Genomic DNA, 19,922 nt, shown 5'->3' on the forward strand with positions numbered 1-19,922 from the left:
CCTTCAGATTTTTCTGCTTCCCAAGCAACTGCTCCTTAGTGATAGTAACTACACTTACTTCGGCCTCCTAACACTCTCGAGTTTCTGGCATGCTGCTAGGGTCTTGCACAGTGAATGTGATGCAAAATACTTACTAAATTTGTCTGACATTCCTTGTCCCCCATTTCTACATCTCCAGCATCATTTGTTAGTGCCCAACATCCACTCTCACCTCTCTTCTATTTTTTATACATATGATAAAACATTTGCTATCCCTTTTTATATTATTAGTGTACCTTCATATTTCATCTTATCTGGTTTTTTAGTTGCCTTCTGTGGGTTTTTAAAAGCTTCCCAATCCTCTAACTTCCAACTAACTGTTGCTGTATTATATGACTTCTCTTTTGCTTTTATGCTGTCTTTGACTTCCTTTGTCAGCCATGGTTGCATCACTCTCCCTTTAGAATACTTCTTCATCTTTGAGATGTATGTATCCTGTGCCTTCTGAATTGCTCCCAGAAAACTCCAGCCATTACCGCTCTACCATCATCTCTGCTAGTGTCCTCTTCAAATCAATTTTGGGCAGCTCCTCACTCATGACTCTGTAATTCCCTTTACTCCACTATACTGTAACACTGATGTACCTTACTTTATCATCTCCCATTCAAACTGCAGGATGAATTCTATATTGTGATCACTACCTCCCAAGGGTTTCTTTACCTTCAGCTTCCTAATCAAATCCAGTCCATTAAACAACACCCAATCCAGAACTGCCTTTTCCCCAGTGGGCTCTCAAAAGCCATTTCAAAGGCATTCTACAAATTCTCTCTCTTGTGATCCAGCACCAATTTGATTTTCCCAATCTACATGCATATTTAAACCCTCTATGACTATCGTAACATTACCCTTATTACATATCTTTTCAATCTCCCATTGTAATTCATCCTGACTACTGTCCGGAGGCCTGTATATAACTCCCATCAGGGTCTTTTTATCCTTGCAGTTTCTTAACTCTACCCACAAAGACTTCTAATCCTATGTCACCTCTTTCTGCCTGTCCTTTCGATACGTGTATCCTTGGATATTAAGCTCCCAATGATCTCCTTTCAGCCAAGACTCAGTAATGCCCACAAATTCATATCTGCCAATCTCTAAATGCACTACAAGATCATCTACCTTATTTTGTATACTGTGGATTCAAAATACAACACATTCAGACCTATATTCATCATCATTTTCAATTTTGCTGCAATTTTACACTTCATCTCATTCCACTGACTGCAATTTTGCCATATCATCTGCCTGTCCTTCCTCACACTCTCACTACACACTACATCTAGTTATATACCAACTGCCCCATCCTCAACTCTATCTCTCCGGTTCCCATCCCCCTGCCAACTTAGTTTAAACCCTCCCCAAGAATTCTAGCAAACCTGACTGCCAGGATATAGGCCTCCTTGGCTTCAGATGTAACCCATCTGCTTTGTGTAGGTTGTACCTTCCCAAAAAGAGATCCAAATGAACCAGAAATCTGAACCCCTGTCCCCTGCATCAGTTCCTCAGGCACTCACATGAAGTAGTAGATTTTAACCTAGAGGATAGAGAAGGTAAATACAGAAATATATGCTGGCATTTTATCTACATTTTATTCTATATCTGTACTGTAACCTCTAACTTTATTCTTTATATAATTGTTTATAATTGTTAAATCTGTTGCATGTTGCACCCTGACCAACACACCACAGCAAATTCTTAATCCATGTAAACGTTTATGGTGAATAAATCCTCAATCCTCTGGAAGACTGTGGGTGGCATGGAGAAGATGGGCTGAATGGCCTGTTCCTATGCTGTGTTTCTGTGTGACTTGAAGAAGTAGCTTTTAACCTTCCTCATATAGAGGACACAGAGGGGTAAGGTTTTAGAAGCAAATCCCAGAGATTAACTCTGGAGAAACTGTTTTCAGCACATACTTCTGTAAGAGACCCAATTCTAAACACTTCAGGTCATATTTGTGACCAGCACAAAGAATTCAATATCTCAGTTTTATGTTCAACAGGGGAGCGTGTTGGCGCGTGGCCTAGTGGGCAAGGCATCAGACTAGTAACCTGAAGGTCACTGGTTCAAGCCTCAGCTGAGGCAGCTTGTTTGTGTCCTTGAGCAAGGCACTTAACAACACATTGCTCTGTGACATCACCGGTGCCAAGCTGCTTGGGTCCTAGTGCCCTTCCCTTGGACAACATCGGTGGTGTGGAGAGGGAAAGGACTGCAGCTTGGGCAACTGCCGGTCTCCCATACAACCTTGCCCAGGCCTGCGCCCTGGAAACTCCAGGCGCAGATCCATGGTCTCTCGAGACCGACGAATGCCACCACCACATGTTCAACAGGGGAACAGTATAAATGGTGTCAATTTTCTATATTAAAAGAAGGATTTTAGCAATTTCTATAATTATCACAGTGGCCGATTCCCATCTCCAGAATGGAAAATGTGATTCACAGAACTATGATGCCTGGACTTCTAGTTTCAACTTGTGGAAAGCATCAACTGGACCAGAGCGGTGAACCATGCAGACCTGAACAGTGAACTGCATTGACCACAGAATGAACACGTGCGGCCATCCAAATTCCATTCTCACCTGTCTTTTTGTCCTTGGCTCGGTAAACCACACCATATGTTCCTTCTTCAATCCTATTAAGACACTGAAATTCTTCTACACTACGGCAACCCTAAAAACAGCAACAAAGTATAAACAGGTAACGTTTTAGTGGATTTCTGAAATGGGAGGCGGCTTTATAAACATAAGGTGGTAGGTTTAGTACTGACACACCCTGTCATAAAGAAGTGAAGAACCTCGTTACTGTCAGAGAAAAGTGATACGTCTTTGTCCAGATTCAGCTCTCAACCCAGTGATGTGTTAGGTACATGAAACTGCCCAGTACATCACCTCCACCAGCCCACCCACTCCCATCAAAGAAGAGACTAGGTAGCTTCCATGGCAAGACCACCAGACTCAATAAACTGTTACTTTCTCCAAGCAGTTAGACCGATCAACACTTTCACCCACTAACCCACCCCTCCACATCCCCAACCACCACTACTTTATCATTTCCTGTCAGTCACTTATGTGCCTAGTGTCATTTTATGGATATACAATCGATCTACGTATATAAGCTATCTTATGAATTTATATTTATTGTATTTTTATTATGGCGTTATTTATCTTAGTGTTTTTTCCCCTGCTGTATCGGATCCAAGCAACAATTATTTTGTTCTCCTTTATACTCAAGTACTGGAAAAGACATTTAAACAATCTTGAATCTTGAAGCACCAACTGACACCTTTTGTCAGCAGACACTACTTGAGTCCATTCTGCTTTTTATCCCTGATTCCAGCATCTGTAGTATTTTTGTTAATGAAGCTATGGGTGTTGGTGGGAGGGGAAGCTTTGAGGGGGGATGCTGGGGCCAGATTTGTTTGGGACTGAGAGGCAAGATGTATATGAGCAGAATTTCCATCTCAAGCATTTAAATGCCTCTGCTGTGACCCTGTGGGTAATCTAAACTGGGAATACACATCAATATTTCTCATGTAAATCAAATATTTACAAAACCGCAAAGTCAAACAGCTCCCTCATACAGATGCAGTTCCTCCAGATGATAGTATACTGTTCCAGATTCCCACATCTGCAATTTCACCATCTCCAAATATTTAAAAATATTTAGACATGGTGTCAATGTGAAATTTAGATATTTCCATCTTCTAGATTGGGTTACAGCCACATTCATAGTAATGACATTACTCATGTTCCATTGTTTCTGTAAAAATGGTATCATCGGCTGTTCTCTGTTCTGTATTACAATATACTGTAGCTGATGCTGGAAGTCTGAAGTCAACATAGAACAAGAGATTCTGTAGATGCTGGAAATCCAATGCAACACCCAAAATGCTGGAGGAACTCAGCAGGTCAGACAGCATCTATGGAGAGGAATAAATAATTGATGATTTGGACCAAGACCCTTCATCAGGACTGGAAAGAAAAGGAGCGGAAGCCAGAATAAGATGGGGAGAGAGGGAGGTCAGTCCTTTCATCAAGACTGTTTCTCTCAACACAGATGCATCCTGACCTTGAGTATTTCCACCACGCATGGTTACAATTGTATTTTTACCTGAAGAGCAGGCAAGTACTGCGGCAGCTCTTTCTTCAGTTCCACAGGTGAGGCAGGTGGTGAGTCAGGAACATAGTCTCCTTCAGTAGGAGCGTTGGAGATCGGACTCCCCTCCTCCTCCTCCTCCTCGTCCTCCTCATCCTCCATCTCCTCCTCTTCCTCCTCCTCCACACTCTCTTCTGAATCATGGTCAAACTTTGATTCTGTAACTTACAAATTCAGTTTCAGAGAAAAACAAATAATCTACCTCAGCACCAGACGCTATACTTTGAACATAGAACAGTACAGCACAGTACAGGCCCTTCAGCCCACAATGTCATGTCATGCTGATCTTTTAACCTACTCTCTGATAAATCTAATCTTCTCTCCCACATAGTGCTCCATTTTTTAAATCTATCTGCCTATCTAAGAGTCTCTTAAATATCTCGAATGTATCTGCCATTACCACCACCCCTAGTAGTGCATTCCAGGCACTCATCACTCTCTGACATCTCCCCTATACTTCCTCTCAATTATCTTAAAATGATGCCTCCTTGTATTAGCCATTTCTGCCATAGAAAAAAGTCTCTGGCTGTCCACTCAATCTAAGTCTCTCATAATCTTGTACACCTCTCTCAAGTCACTTCTCATCCTCCTTTGTTCCAAACAGAAAAGCCCCAGTTTGCTCGACCTATCCTCTCAAGACATGCTCTTCAATTTAAGCGGCATCCCCTGCACCTTCCACATCCTTCCTATAACCTATGAGGACTCAGTTGTTCACGATTGACCATGAATGCTGCATCCAAACTGTCTAGATCCGCAAGCCAGGGCAGAACAATATGGAGAGCAAGCTGTTGCCCATGTAGCAAGCTCCCCCTATCCACGCAGGAGATGAAGCCAAAGGAACAGCAGTGACCGAGGAGCCTTTTCCATGAGTGGGTATAGCCACAAGGCAGCGGAGGTTTGAGATCAGAGTTTTCCTTCTCCTAGATGAGCTGCCAACCACGGCTCACAAGTCCCATCTGCCTGAGGCAACTGGTTTTAAGGCACCAGCAACCCGCTTTTGCCCCTTCTTGTGTCAGTAGAAACAGTTCTGCTGGACTTGGTCGCTAAGCCACACATGAAGGCCAAAAGCTGGACTTGGTTGTCAGAGGCTAATTGAGTCACATACCTTTGCGAACATTTAATAGGTAGTGGGAGCTTATCCCTGCTACCTATAACGAGTCAACAGGAACTGAACACATTACTTCAAGTCTGTAACAACCAGGGTTTTAATAGAGCTGCAGCATTAGCTCACAGCTCTTGAACTCAACCTTCCTGCCTTCTTGGCATACACTAACTCCATTTTCCAAAAATCCTTGATCCACACTGCAATTCACCTCCCACCCATACAGGTCTATGGCAGATGCCATCTCCCTGGTCCTACACTGATATCTGGAGCATCTGGACAGTAAAGATACCTTCATTGGATGACTACGGTACTTATTGACTGCAGCTCTGCCTTGAATACCACAATTCCAAGCAAACTCATCACTATACTTCTAGACCTGGGACTCAACACCTGCCTCTGCAATTGGATCCTTGACTTCCTGACCAACTTACCGATATCTATAAAAAGAGGCATTAACACTTCTGCCATGATTATCCTCAACACTGATGCTTCACAAGGCTGTGTCCTCAGCTCTCTTCTACTCCCTGTACACTCATGACTGTGTAGCCAGATTCAATTTTAATTCCACCTACAAGTTTGTAGATTATACCACTATAGTGGGCTGTATCTCAAATAACAATAAGTCAGAGTACAGGAGGAAGAGAGGGTCTAAGAACACGATGCTGTCATAACAACACAGAATTTCCCGTTGGTGCTGCCCTCCAGTGTTCGCTTGGTCAAAGACAAGTTGAACTGTGTTTGTGTGCAACTGCATTTACACGTGATGAGGAACTGCTGTGGGCTTGTTCTTGCAGAAATGTGGTTCCAGAACAACATCCATGCATCAATCTCCAGGTCATGACACTCAGGGATTTCAGTTATATATCTTTTTTTTGTCTTGTGACTTTACGTTTTCTGCTATCATAATTCTGCTATCATGCTCTGTGTGACTGTTGGTACTGTGTTTTACACCTTGGCCCTGTCTCGTTTCGCTGTATTCATAATGGTTGAATGACAATAAAATTTGAACCTGAGTAACCTTTCTCTCAATGGCAACAAAACAAACGAGCTTTCACAGCTAGTGGAAAGGTATTTACCCATTTGGAGGTGGTTTCCATTCTGCCTTTCCTCATCACTGTGCTCTTCATCTTCACTAATCTCTCCTATAGAAAAGGAATTCAAAGAAAGAAGCTCAGTTCCTAACTCCACCTAATATTTTAAACTAAGTAAAAACAGAAAATGATGGAAGCATGCTGTAACTTCAAGTGGCATCTGCAGAGGGAGAAAGAGTTAACATTTCAGGGTGATGGTTTTCATCAGAGATAAAATATTTAAGAATCTAAAGAGGAAAGAGCAAAAATGAAAATCTGTAACAAGAGAAGCCAAGAGAGATTAAATGACAAGTGAAGTGATAGCACAAGGAAAATAGAAACTGATCTGAAATTATCACTGGACACTGGGAATAACAGCGATCATTATCTGAAATTGTTAAAAATCTACATCCTCACCAGAAAGCTAGGATGCACTGAGTCACAAGATGTGGTTCCCTGAAGTAACAAACAGGTTTGTTGAAATACAGGACAGAGATTGAAGTGAGAACAGAAGAGGGCATTAAAGTGATATGCTGCTGGAATTTTGGAGGTCATATTTGCAGACCGAACAGGAGTCACCCCAATCTCTCCAGAATGTCAAGAAGGTCACACCGAGTATGACAATTGCGTTCATAACTGAAAACAAAAGTAAATTGCTGCTTCACATGGACAGTGTACTTAAATCTCTAGATTTTGGGAAATGGTCTGTAAAAGCTCAGTATCTGAGAATCTTCTGAGAGTTTAACATTTTTATTCGGAATCACATTTCTTGTCATTTTTATTCTGAACCATTGGTGAATCTGTGGAATTCATTGCTACAGATGGCTGTAGAGTCACTGGGTACATTTAAAGCAGAGGGCGATAGGTTCTCAATTAGTAAGGATGCCAAAGGTCACGGGGAGAAGGCAGGAGAATAGGGTTAAGAGGGAAAGTGAATCAGCCAGATTGAATGGCAGTGCAGACGGCGCAACGGCCTGAATGGCCTATTTTGTTCTCATGTCTTATGGTGTACGAGGATCATTTAGAGCAGAACAATTATAAAAGACAGTTTATTTGGTCCCTACTACACCACCATGTGAAGATAAATGGGGCATTAATTCATTTCAGATTCTTTAATCAATAAAATGTTTTGATAGAATTGTGCGCCCTCCATATAGGTTTAGAATATGCACAGTGGAATCTAACAGAAACTGGTTCTCACCAGGAGATGGCTCTGATTCCACCTCAGACGGACTTGGCGATTCCTCAGAGCCCTCACTGCTGCTCTCGGCCTCTGAGGCTGTTGCAGAACCTGTGGAGTAAAAGTAACAATGAAAAGAAATCCCAGGGCAGTACCACAATAAACATCTTTTAAAAGTAACCAGTTGTGTATAGATACATTAACATTATTTTAAGAGAAGAGCATTCCCATCTGATATAATTACAGGAAAGACTGAGGGATGGCACAATAACAAAATGGTTAGCACAAAGCTTTACAGTGCTAGTGTCACAGGTTCAACTCCTGCCACCATCTGTAAGTATTTCATATGTTCTCCCCATGACACGTGGGTTTCCTCTGGTGCTCCAGTTTCTTCCCATGTTCCAAATTCATACCGGTTAACAGGTCAACTGGCCAGTTGGGGGTAATTGGGCAGTGCGGGCTTTTTGGACCAGAAGGGCCTGTTTCTGTGCCATGTCTCTAAATTAAAAATAAAAGAAACAATACAGTCGAATGTGGAACATAATATTCACGCATGAAGCTACACTGCTCAGGGTGAATCTCCTTTGAGGTGCATTGCATCATGATTTATTCACCTGTTCAGAGCAAGGAAATAGGCCGGTCAGTCCTCCATGCCTATACTGAGCAGTGCACACCCACCAGCATTTGTCCCATCCTCCAGCACTTGTCCTGTAGGCTTCTGTACCCAGGAGATTCAAAGACTTCTCCAGACACTGCTCTGCCTCCATGACTATTGCAGGCTGTGCATTACAGATACTTACCACTCTTTGGATGAAAAAGGATGTCCCTCACTTCCATCTAAATCTCTTCCTCTTTACCGTAAATTTGCATTGTCCAGCTTTACCTACTTCTGGTAAGAGGAAAGGTTTCCCCAAATTCATAGAGATAGGGCATGGAAAACAACAAGCTGCACCACCCAGTAACCCACCTATTAACCCCAGCCTAAACACAGGGCAATTTACATTGACCAACAAAACTGCTAACTAACTGTGCCAACCCCTGTTATCTATACCCCTCAACTTTATATTCCTCAATCATGTCCCCTTTCGCCCTGACTTACACTGGGGAAATGCAGGTACACCATTACCATTCAAGACGTCGTGGGTGCAGGATGTTTTCCTATATTATTCACTCTAGACAAAATAATCAGCAGGTAAATTACACTCAGTGGCCTCTTTATTAGATACCTCCCACACCACTAGTACTTAAAAATGGCCAGTGAGTATATGTTCGTGGTCTTCTGCTGCTGTAGCCCATCCACTTCAAGGTTCAATGTGTTATGAATTCAGAGAAGCTCTTCTGCACATCATTGATGTAATGCGTGGTTACTGTTACCTACCAGTCTGGCCATTCTCCTCTGACCTCTCTCACTATCAAGCTGTTTTCACCCACAGAACTGCAAGCCACATCCTCTGTGAATTCTAGAGACTTGTGCGTGAAAATTTCAGGAGAGCATCAGTTTCTGAGATACTCAAACCACCCTGTCCGGCACCAACATTTCTTATATCACATTTTGATCCCTTTCTGATGTTTGGTCTGAACAACAACTGAACCTTTTGACCATGTCTGTGTGCTTTCATGCTTTGAATTGCTGCCATGTGATTGACTGGTTAGATATTTGCATTAATGAGGTGTACAGATGTACTCAATAAAGTGGACACTGAGTTTAGAAATACAATACTGCTAAACTCTGTTGTGTGCAGGCTGCAACTTCATATTTCACCAGGGCACATTTGCAGAGAGCTCAAAGATATTAAGGATATGTAACATGCAACAGATGGAACCATCCAGGCCATTATAAAATGCCTAAGATTACTTTATGCACACGTCCTGTTTTAGCATCTCCCAACATACCTGAGGAACTTTCTCCAGACGTGGTCTTTATTTCACTGTCACTGATGTCTTGCAGATCAGATGGTGCGTCTTTTTCTTCATACCTCTCTTCCTTCACTTAACAGAAAAAACACAAATAATAGCAAGATTTACAAAACAGATGTCACATCATCCATCAATTCCCCCAATTCTATTCATTACTGTAGAATATTCCCTTTTAGTTCCTTTTGTTTATTTATTTAGAGGGCCCACTTATTTAACCCTAGCCTAATCACAGGACAATTTACAATGACCTATTAACCTACTAACTGGTACGTCTCTGGACTGTGGGAGGAAGCTGGCGAACCTGGAGGAAACCCAAGTGGTCCCAGGGAGAGACATACAAACTCCTTACAGACGGCACCAAAATTGAACTCCAAACTCCAACATCCGAACTGTCGTAGTGTTTGCTAACTATTATGCTACCGTGGCATTGGATGCAGCTCCAGTCATCACAATGCAGGAAGAATGTGGAAATCTTGGAGAGGGTACAGAAGAGGTTTGCCTGGATTACAGAGTATTAGCTATAAGGAAAATTTGGACAAATTGGATTATTTTCTCTGCAGCATTGGAGCTTGAAGTGTGATCCAACTGAAGTATATAATATCACCAGAGGTGTCAATAACTGGATAGTCTGTGGGTGGAAATGTCAAATACTAGTGAGAATAGGTTAAAAGTAAGGAAATGGAGTTTAAAGGAAGGCAAGTTTTTCTTTTTGCACACAGAGTGATTGGTGACTGGAACATGCTTCCAGGAAAGGTGGATGGAAGCAGATGCAACAATATTTAGGAGGCATTTAACAGACACACGATTGGGCAGAGAATGGCGGGATACAGACCACATGTAGGCAGATGGAAGTGGTTTGGATTGGCATTGTGGTCAGCACATATATGGTGGTCTGTCCCTTGTTGTATGTCTCCACATTACACAAACGCTGTTCTTCTTCCAACATCAATTGCCACATTTAATTAATAAGATTATGAAGGGATTGGATACGCTGGAGGCAGGAAGCATGTTCCCGCTGATGGGTGAGTCCAGAACCAGAGGCCACAGTTTAATAATAAGGGGTAGGCTATTTAGAACAGAGATGTGGAAAAACCTTTTTCACCCAGAGAGTGGTGGATATGTGGAATGCTCTGCCCCAGAAGGCAGTGGAGGCCAGGTCTCTGGATGCATTCAAGAGAGAGTTAGATAGAGCTCTTATAGATAGCAGGGTCAAGGGATATGGGGAGAGGGCAGGAACGGGGTACTGATTGTGTATGATCAGCCATGATCACAGTGAATGGTGGTGCTGGCTAGAAGGGCCGAATAGCCTACTCCTGCACCTACTGTCTGTTGTCTTTTTTTTGGTTAAAGTATTGTACCAGATTTGTTGTACAGAGTCATTATTGTTGTTCAAACTACACAAAAGGTAGGTGTAGCTCTCAGATCTCAGTACAAAGTCAGTAAATTTGTTGCTCTTACCACTTTTTCTTCCATCTCCCAGTTCAAACCTGTCAGTGTGACGCCAGACTGGGCTGTGGTTCCTGTAATGGAGTTTAACTTTCTCAGCATACTCATCCTTCAGTCCACGGTGATGCATCATGGCTGAAAGAACAAATAGATTCTCAGTCATTTCAACACCCAGGCATTAAAACTGCTGTCAAAGTGTGTCAGAAATTAGCTCTGAATGTTCAGATGGATGAACACCTCAACAGCTGTAACCTGCAGGATCAGAGAACAAAACTTGGGAAATGCAGTTAACCAGGAGTCCATGTTGGTCAGCATGGACACGATGGCCTGAATGATCTTGTGCAGGATTTCATGATTCTACACAATCTGCCACAGAGTTTGACCGTCTACTGTGTCATCTCACGGAACAGGGCCAGACTGTTTAACAGCCATGACTACTTCATAAAGAACCAACTGAAATGTCATAAATCACTGCATAAACATATCAGATGTTCATTGATATGAACATATATCATATTCATTGATCCAAAATTCAAAGTAAATTCATTATCAAAGAATGTATACGTCACTACCTACTACCCTGCGGTTCATCATCTTGCAGGCATTCACAGTAGAACAGAGAAATAAATAGAATCAATGAAAAACTATACAAAGACTGGCAAACAACCAACGTGCAAAAGGCATAGATAAATAAATAATACTGAGAACACGAATTGCAGTGTCCTTGAAAGTGAGTCTGCAAGTTGTGTAGTTCAGAGTTAAGGTGAGTGAAGTTATCCATGCCAGTTTAGGTGTCTGGCAAGTTTTGAACAGATAAAACACAATAACAAGGAGTTGTAGGCTGGTGTGATCATGAATGGTCTGCGAAATAGCTTACCTGTATCTACTTTTGCACCATAACACTTAATCTACACTGACAATTGCTGACAATGAGATGGTTCCTGTTTACAGCACCATACTGTAAAAACCAAGGAGATAACTGGGACTAATCCAGGAACAATGCACTCAGGAAGGAGTAACCGGGAATAACCCAGGAACAATGCACTCGGGAAGGAATACCCGGGAGTAACCCAGGAACAATGCACTCGGGAAGGAATACCCGGGACTAATCCAGGAACAATGCACTCGGGAAGGAGTAACCAGGAATAACCCAGGAACAATGCACTCGGGAAGGAGTAACCCAGGAACAATGTACTCAGGAAGAAGTATCTGGGAGTAACCAAGGAACAATGTACTCAGGAAGAAGTATCTGGGAGTAACCAAGGAACAATGCATTCGGGAAGGAGTAACTAGCAGTAATCCACAAACAAATAGGACATACATGGTAAATGGTAGGGCATTGAAGAATGCAGTAGAACAGAGTGATCTAGGAATAATGGTGCATAGTTTCCTGAAAGTGGAATCTCATGTGGACAGGGTGGTGAAGAAAGCTTTTGGTATGTTGGCCTTTATAAATCAGAGCATTGAGTATAGGAGTTGGGATGTAATGTTAAAATTGTACAAGGCATTGGTAAGGCCAAATTTGGAGTATTGTGTATAGTTCTGGTCACCGAATTATAGGAAAGATGCCAACAAATTAGAGAGAGTACAGAGAAGATTTACTAGAATGTTACCTGGGTTTCAGCACCTAAATTACAGGGAAAGGTTGAACAAGTTAGGCCTTTATTCTTTGGAGCGTAGAAGGTTGAGGGGGGACTTGATAGAGGTATTTAAAATTACGAGGGGAATAGATAGAGTTGACGTGGATAGGCTTTTTCCATTGAGAGTAGGGGAGATTCAAACAAGAGGACATGAGTTGAGAGTTAAGGGGCAAAAGTTTAGGGGTAACAAGAGGGGGAATTTCTTTACTCAGAGAGTGGTAGCTGTGTGGAACGAGCTTCCAGTAGAAGTGGTAGAGGCAGGTTCAATATTGTCATTTAAAGTAAAATTGGATAGGTATATGGACAGGAAAGGAATGGAGGGTTATGGGCTGAGTGCAGGTCGATGGGACTAGTGAGAGTAGAAGGGCCAAGATGGCCTGTTTCCGTGCTGTAATTGTTATAAGGTTAATGCACTCAGGAAGGAGTAACCAGCAGTAATCCGCGAACAATTCACTCGGGAAGGAGTAACTGGGAGTAACCCAGGAACAATGGACTCGGGAAGGGCCGGTGCAGTGGGATGGCCAATGTGAGGGTTAACACTGCACCATATGGAGTGTAATTGTTCTGTGTGCTTTGTAATAAGCAACATCAGTGCAAAGATACGGAATACACATAGATGCACATTCAGTCACTTCATTTTAAATACAAGCACATGTTCCTGCAAGTGTCACAGGGTGTTTCTGAAAATCTTCACAGCAGCAGGTCTGGGTGTTTTTACCTTCCCTCCTGATATCTCGCTCCTTTCGCCTTTCCTCAGCTCTCCTTTCACGCTCTTTCAATTCCCATTGTTCTTTTTGTAGTTGCTCCCTCTCCCTCATTCTTCTTTCCCGTTCCCTCTGACGCTCAAGTTGCTCAAGGCGGTCCCTGGGAGGTTCATAAGCATTATCAATGTGCAAAAATTCCAAAAGTTTCAGTCTTTAAACAGATCACATCATACACCACAGCATGTCCTGCCACACACTCTGTATTGATGAAATAGTCCACGACTATTAAAACGTAAACAAAATCCATTTAAGTAACTTGTCTGCAAAATCCAGTAACTATATTCTAATATATATCCCTTGGCCACGGGTGACATGCTGAAGGACTGGAGAATAACTAACGCTCAAACACGAAGAAATCTGCAGATGCTGGAAATTCAAACAACAACACACACAAAATGCTGATAGAACACAGCAGGCTAGGCAGCATCTATAGGGAGAACGCTGTTCTGTTGTTTGAAAAAGGCTCTAAGAATAAGTGGGATATTTATTGGCCGGTGAGCATGTTGTAAGTAGCGGGTAAATTATTGGAAGATATTTTAAGGGGGCAGGATATATAAGTATTAGATACTTCTATTGAAGTTGGATGAGACTAGAACTAGAGGTCATAGTTTAAGGATGAAAAGTGAATTAAAGGGAACCTGAGGGGGAACTTCTTCACTCAGAGGGTGGTGAGTATGGACCGAGCTGCCAATGGATTAGCATTTAAAGGCATGGGAGGGGTATACAGGACTATGGTTTGAATGCATGTCACTGGGACTAGGCAGAATAATAGATCAGCACAGACTAGATGGGCTAAAGGAGTCTGTTTCTGTTCTGAAGTGTTCTATAACTTTATATGGATGATTGGCCAATGTTTTTTTTACAAGATTACTGCAGACTGGATTCAGTTTAATGAAATTTAATGGGGTAGAAAGCTTCATGTAATATATCAAAACCAAAGTCTGCAGTGGCACAACTTATATAGCTTGTTTTCATCTCTTTTAAACAGAGCCACTAGAATGTCCACACTGCAAACAAATGTCTCGTATGGTGTTTGAGATTCAGTGAGGTTCCTTAACTAATAACCTGATAGACGAGTCAAATATGAAGCTTTTTTTCTCTCTGCACATACCATTTCACACTGCAATTTGTTGGTAATTTGATATCTCCACATGGCTCATCTGCTCAAGGATAATTTGCTTTGAATTACAAGCATGTGGAGTGTGCAGGGAACAATTACCTTGGGAGGAGAGCAGGTTGAAAGTAAGTAAACTTAAGATAACAGGAATGTATAATCATCTAAACACAAGAGATTCTGCAGATGCTGGAAATCCAGAGCAACACACACAAAATGCTGGACAGGCAGCATCTATGGAGAGGAATAAAGAGTCGACGTTTAGGGCCGAGACCCTTCATCTGGACTGGAAAGGAAGGGGGAAGATGCCAGAATCAGAAGGGCAGATGGAAAGGAGGACAAGCTAGAAGATGATAGGTGAAGCCAAGTGGATGTGGCAAGGGGGAGTGAAGTAAGAAGTTGGGAGGAGATAAGTGAAAAAGGCAAAGGCTGGAGAAGGAAGAATCTGATAGGCGAGGAGAGTGAACCATGGGAGAAAGAGAAGGAGGGTTACTAGGGGGAGGTGATAGGCAGGTGAGAAGAGATAAGATACCAGAGTGGGGAAATGAAAAAGAGGGAAGAGGAAGGGGCAAATTAATAGAAGTTGGAGAAATCAATGTTTATGTCGTCAGATACCAACAGAATATGAGGTGTTGCTCCTCCACCCTGACAGCAACCTTGTCATGGCAGAAGCAGCAGCAAGTATAATCCTTAGATGGTCGAGGATAGGCTGGAGAACACGTGTGACTCTATGGTGACGGCTGAGAGAAACATATGCAATATAAAGGACTTCTGGTGGAACCAGAAATCAGGTGAGAGCAAAGTAATGGCCTGTTGCCCACCCCATTAATGTGCATCTTCACTGTCACTAGATAACAAGCAACATTCACCACAGAATATTTTACTGAAATTGAACTTCATCAGATCAGCTGATGAGGAAGCAGTCAAATGATTCCCATTTGTTTAAAAAAAAAGACAAAAATGTATTTCTTTGCACTTTCCTAAACTCTAATTGTTAAAGTAATTGTCTGTGAGCTTTAACATTTATTTCAGTTAAGAACATAAAAAGGGAATTGCTGAAAACATTTGACCAGTAAAACCATCAGGCTATTTGACAGAGTATTACAGCACAGTACAGAACCTCTGCCCTACAATGTTGTGCCGACCTTTTAATATCAGTCTAAACCTACCTCCCACGTAACCTGTGGTGAACTACATATACCTGTCTGGACACGCCCCTCTGCTGACCGCTCCTGTGGCTCCTCCCACAGACCCCTGTAGAAATTACAGCACAGTACAGACCCTCTGCCCTACAATGTTGTGCCGGCCTTTTAATATCAGTCTAAACCTACCTCCCACGTAACCCTCCATTTTTCTAATCACCACATGCTTATCTAAGTGTCTCTTAGGTGTCCCTAATGTATTTGCCTCCACCAACACCCATCATTCTCTGTGAAAAGAACTTAAATCTGACATCCCCCAATACTTTCCTCCAATCACCTTAAAATAATGTTCTTTTGTATTAGCCATTTCCACCCTGGGGGAAATAGTCTCTGGCTGTCCACTCGATCTATGTCTCTTATCATCTTGTATACCTCCATCAAGTCACTTCTCATCCTCTTTCACTCCAAAGAGAAAAAAGCCCTAGCTCGCTCAATCTATCCTCAAAAGACATGCTCTCGAATCCAGGCAACATCCTGGCAAATCTCCTCTGCACCCTCTCTAAAGTTTCCACATCCTACATATAAATGAGGCAACTAGAAACAATACTCCAAGTGTGGTCTAACCAAGGTTTTATAAAGTTGCAACATTACCTTACGACTCTTGAACACAATCTCCTGACTAATGAAGGCCAATACGCCTTCTTAACCACCCTATCAACTTGCGTGGCAACCTTGAGGGATCTACGGACATGGACTCCATGATCTCCCTGTTCCACCACACTGCTAAGAATCCTGTCATTAACCCTGTATTCTGCCTTCAAGCCCAACCTTCTAAAGTGAATCACTTCACACTTTGCCACTTTTCAACCCAGCTCCACATCCTGTCAATGTCCTAAAAACCCAGGCACTTCAGTCAATGCCTTTATTAACATAATTTCTGATTACTTTGGCTCTATGCATCCTTTCTTAAAGTAGACCCAATGTTATTTGTCTACTCACCCCCTTTACACTCTAAAGCCAGAATCAGAATAGAGTGACGTCCATTTAGAACAGAGATGAGATTTCTTTATCTAGAGGGTGGTAAAACTGTGGAATTCACTGCCAGAGATGACTGTGGAGACCAAGTCATTGGGTATATTTAAAGTGGAGATTGATAGGTACTTGATTAGTCAGGCTGCTAAAGATGCAAGGAGAAGGCAGGGGAATGGGATTGAGAGGGATAATAAATCAGCTGTGATGGAATGGCGGAGCAGACTCAATGGACTGAATGGCTAATTCTTCTCCAATGTTTATGGTCTTACATAGTAAAACTCATTGTTTGCTAACGTACAAATATAACCATATATTAATTACAGCATGGAAACAGGCCATCTCAGCCCTTCTAGCCCGTGCCGAACGCTTACTCTCACTAGTCCCACTGACCTGCACTCAGCCCATAACCCTCCATTCCCTTCCTGACCATATACCAATCCAAATTTACTTTAAATGACAATATCAAACCTGCCTCTACCACTTCTACTGGAAGCTCGTTGCACACAGCTACCACTCTCTGAGTAAAGAAATACCCCCTCGTGTTACCCCTAAACTCTCAACTCATGTCCTCTTGTTTGAATCTCCCCTACTCTAAATGGAAAAAGCCTATCCATGTCAACTCTATCTATCCCCCTCATAATTTTAAATACCTCTATCAAATACCCCCTCAACCTTCTATGCTCCAAAGAATAAAGACCTAACTTGTTCAACCTTTCTCTGTAACTTAGGTGCTGAAACCCAGGTAACATTCTAGTAAATCTTCTCTGTACTCTCTCTATTTTGTTGACATCTTTCCTATAATTCAGTGACCAGAACTGTACACAATACTTCAAATTTGGCCTTACCAATGCCTTGTGCAATTTTAACATTACATCCCAACTCCTATACTCTAATGCTCCCAAAAGCTTTCTTCACCACCCTATCCACATGAGATTCCACCTTCAAGGAACTATGCACCATTATTCCTAGATCACTCTGTTCTACTGCATTCTTCAATGCCCTACCATTTACCATGTATGTCCTATTTGGATTATTCCTACCAAAATGTAGCACCTCACACTTTACATACCCAGACCAATAGTATTTCTCAGTTAGAGCTTCAACACAGTTGGTAGGACAACACCAAATTGATTGCCAGTTATATTGGCTTAGAAATTGACATGCGCTTTAAAAGGCAATGTAGGATTATGCCCACTGCTGCCTTGGCTGCTTTGCATGAATGCGGAGTTTGAAACATTAATCTTGACGAAATTTCAACTATTTAGAGTATATAGTTTTTATGTCTACAGATGTAAGAGATGTCTGCTGGTAACTGTAGCATATCCCAGTTCAGGTAATCCCAGTATAGGCCTTTATTCCCAGATCAAGTACTGTAGAGCCGGAGGTGCAATGAGCTATCTGGTGTGATATGTGAACAAGAAGGCACAGCAGAGCCTCCACTTCCTAAGAAGATTTAGGCACGCAAGGCCCCCATCCTCATCTTAACTGCGTTTTACCGGAGCATCATTGACAGCATACTGACAAGTTGCATTTTCATTTGTTATGGGAGCAGCCGAGCGCTGGACCAGAGGTCCCTGCAAAGGACTGTGAGAACAGCTGAGAGGAGCATAGCGCTCTCCCTAACCACCCACTGAGGACATTTACTGTGTATGCAGGGCCCTTAATGTTACTAAGGATCCCACCCATCCAACCAGCATCCTCTGACTTTCTACCATCAGCAGGAGACTCCGATGCATAAAGACAAGAACGGTCAGGATGGGAAACAGTTTCCTCCCTCAGGCCATTAGGCCTCTGAACTCCCTGCTGCATCATATTTGAAGTTAATCTGTTCCATATCTTTTAGTTTGTTATTTATGTGTGATTCATCTGTAGATTTTATCCTTACCTTCATAAGTTATCATGTGTAATGTGTGTTATGTGTACTGATGTGCTTTACACACTTGGTTCAGAGAAATGTTGTCTTGTTTCTATATACATTATATGGTTATATACAGTTAAATGACAATAAACTCGATTTGACTTGATGTGGAGGTGACATTAAATCCCTGCTGAGTATCAAGTATTATGCACCGGTGCACAAACAATCTACAACTCATCAATGTTTAAACTTTACTATTCAATGTTTATTGCCGAGATCTTCCATCCCAAACCAATAAGCATCATTTCAGTAAGCTTTCTCAGTCATGAAACATTTCTGTCTGTCACTTTCACAGCCGGCAGATATATTGTTACACAGGTTAAAACACAGCGGAAGTGCACAGAATGGATTTTTAATCACTCAAGACAGAACAGTCAGGTAGAGCCTTGAAAACTGAAAAGCAGTCATTTAATCTGTGTACTTGATAGAAACATAACTGAAATTGTAATGTTTGCTATATATTTCATTTAATTAATATTTTAATTAGATGTGCTTATCAGCTGCTAGTCCAGAGTAAAATTCTCTTTCACCTTTCTCTTCTGGAATGTTCTCTGGCAAGTTCTCTCCGTTTCTGCCTCTCTCGTTCTCTACGTGCTTTATCTTGTTCCTCTCGTTGTCGTTTCCTTCGCTCATGCTCCCTCTCTTTTTCTTTGTCTTTCTCCTTCCCTCTCATGTGCTTTCCTGTTTACAAATATTTGCATGTTTAAATGTCAATTAAGATTAAAACCCATGACCTGTCAATTAAAAGCCATTGAAAAGAAATCGTTCGGAATGTCAAAGGTAAAGTTGCTCAGCAGCACCACAATCCTGCAGGACAGAAATACTTACCAGTGTTAAGCGATTCTTTTACATTCAGACTCACCCGTATTGTTTTATGCCACATTACACTCCATCAAGAAAGATGGAAAATCAGATCAATCAGACCCAGAGGCCTGAAACACCTGGTGGTAACAAAAGGATCACCTCAAACTTGAGCTTGGAGAGGAGCACAGGATTCAGTCCACCAAGTCAATTTTATTATTGACTTCTCAATTCATAATCATAGAAACATAGAAAACCTACAGCACAATACGGGCCCGTCAGCCCACAAAGTTGTACCGAATATGTCCCTACCTTAGAAATTACTAGGCATACCCATAGCCCTCTATTTTTCTAAGCTCCATGTACCTATCCAAAAGTCTGTTAAAAGACCCTATCGTATCCACCTCCACCACCGTCGCCGGCAGCCCATTCCACGTACTCACCACTCTCTGCGTAAAAAACTTACCCCTGACATCTCCTCTGTACCTACTCCCCAGCACCTTAAACCTGTGTCCTTTTGTGGCAACCATTTCAGCCCTGGGAAAAAGCCTCTGACTATCCACACAATCAATGCCTCTCATCATCTTATACACCTCTATCAGGTC

General features: G+C 42.1%; 1 protein-coding gene across 7 annotated transcripts in view; it reads right to left on the bottom strand.

Moving 5' to 3' along the window:
* cdk11b (cyclin dependent kinase 11B) overlaps window positions 1–19,922 on the bottom strand; it is a 63,762-nt gene that overhangs the window by 15,557 nt on the left and 28,283 nt on the right. For 6 of the 7 annotated variants that reach the window (XM_073032423.1, XM_073032425.1, XM_073032427.1 and 3 more), the window contains 8 exons: window positions 19,047–19,197; window positions 13,265–13,410; window positions 10,919–11,041; window positions 9,437–9,532; window positions 7,565–7,654; window positions 6,370–6,435; window positions 4,144–4,352; window positions 2,613–2,703 (listed from right to left, as the gene is read on the bottom strand). In XM_073032423.1, coding sequence (XP_072888524.1) covers window positions 2,613–2,703; window positions 4,144–4,352; window positions 6,370–6,435; window positions 7,565–7,654; window positions 9,437–9,532; window positions 10,919–11,041; window positions 13,265–13,410; window positions 19,047–19,197 — 972 coding nt within the window. The remainder of the gene's footprint in view (window positions 1–2,612; window positions 2,704–4,143; window positions 4,353–6,369; window positions 6,436–7,564; window positions 7,655–9,436; window positions 9,533–10,918; window positions 11,042–13,264; window positions 13,411–19,046; window positions 19,198–19,922) is intronic. The other variant, XM_073032424.1, reaches the window with a different exon arrangement.

The sequence above is a fragment of the Hemitrygon akajei genome, chromosome 29, assembly GCF_048418815.1.
Source record: "Hemitrygon akajei chromosome 29, sHemAka1.3, whole genome shotgun sequence".
Classification (NCBI taxonomy): domain Eukaryota; kingdom Metazoa; phylum Chordata; class Chondrichthyes; order Myliobatiformes; family Dasyatidae; genus Hemitrygon; species Hemitrygon akajei.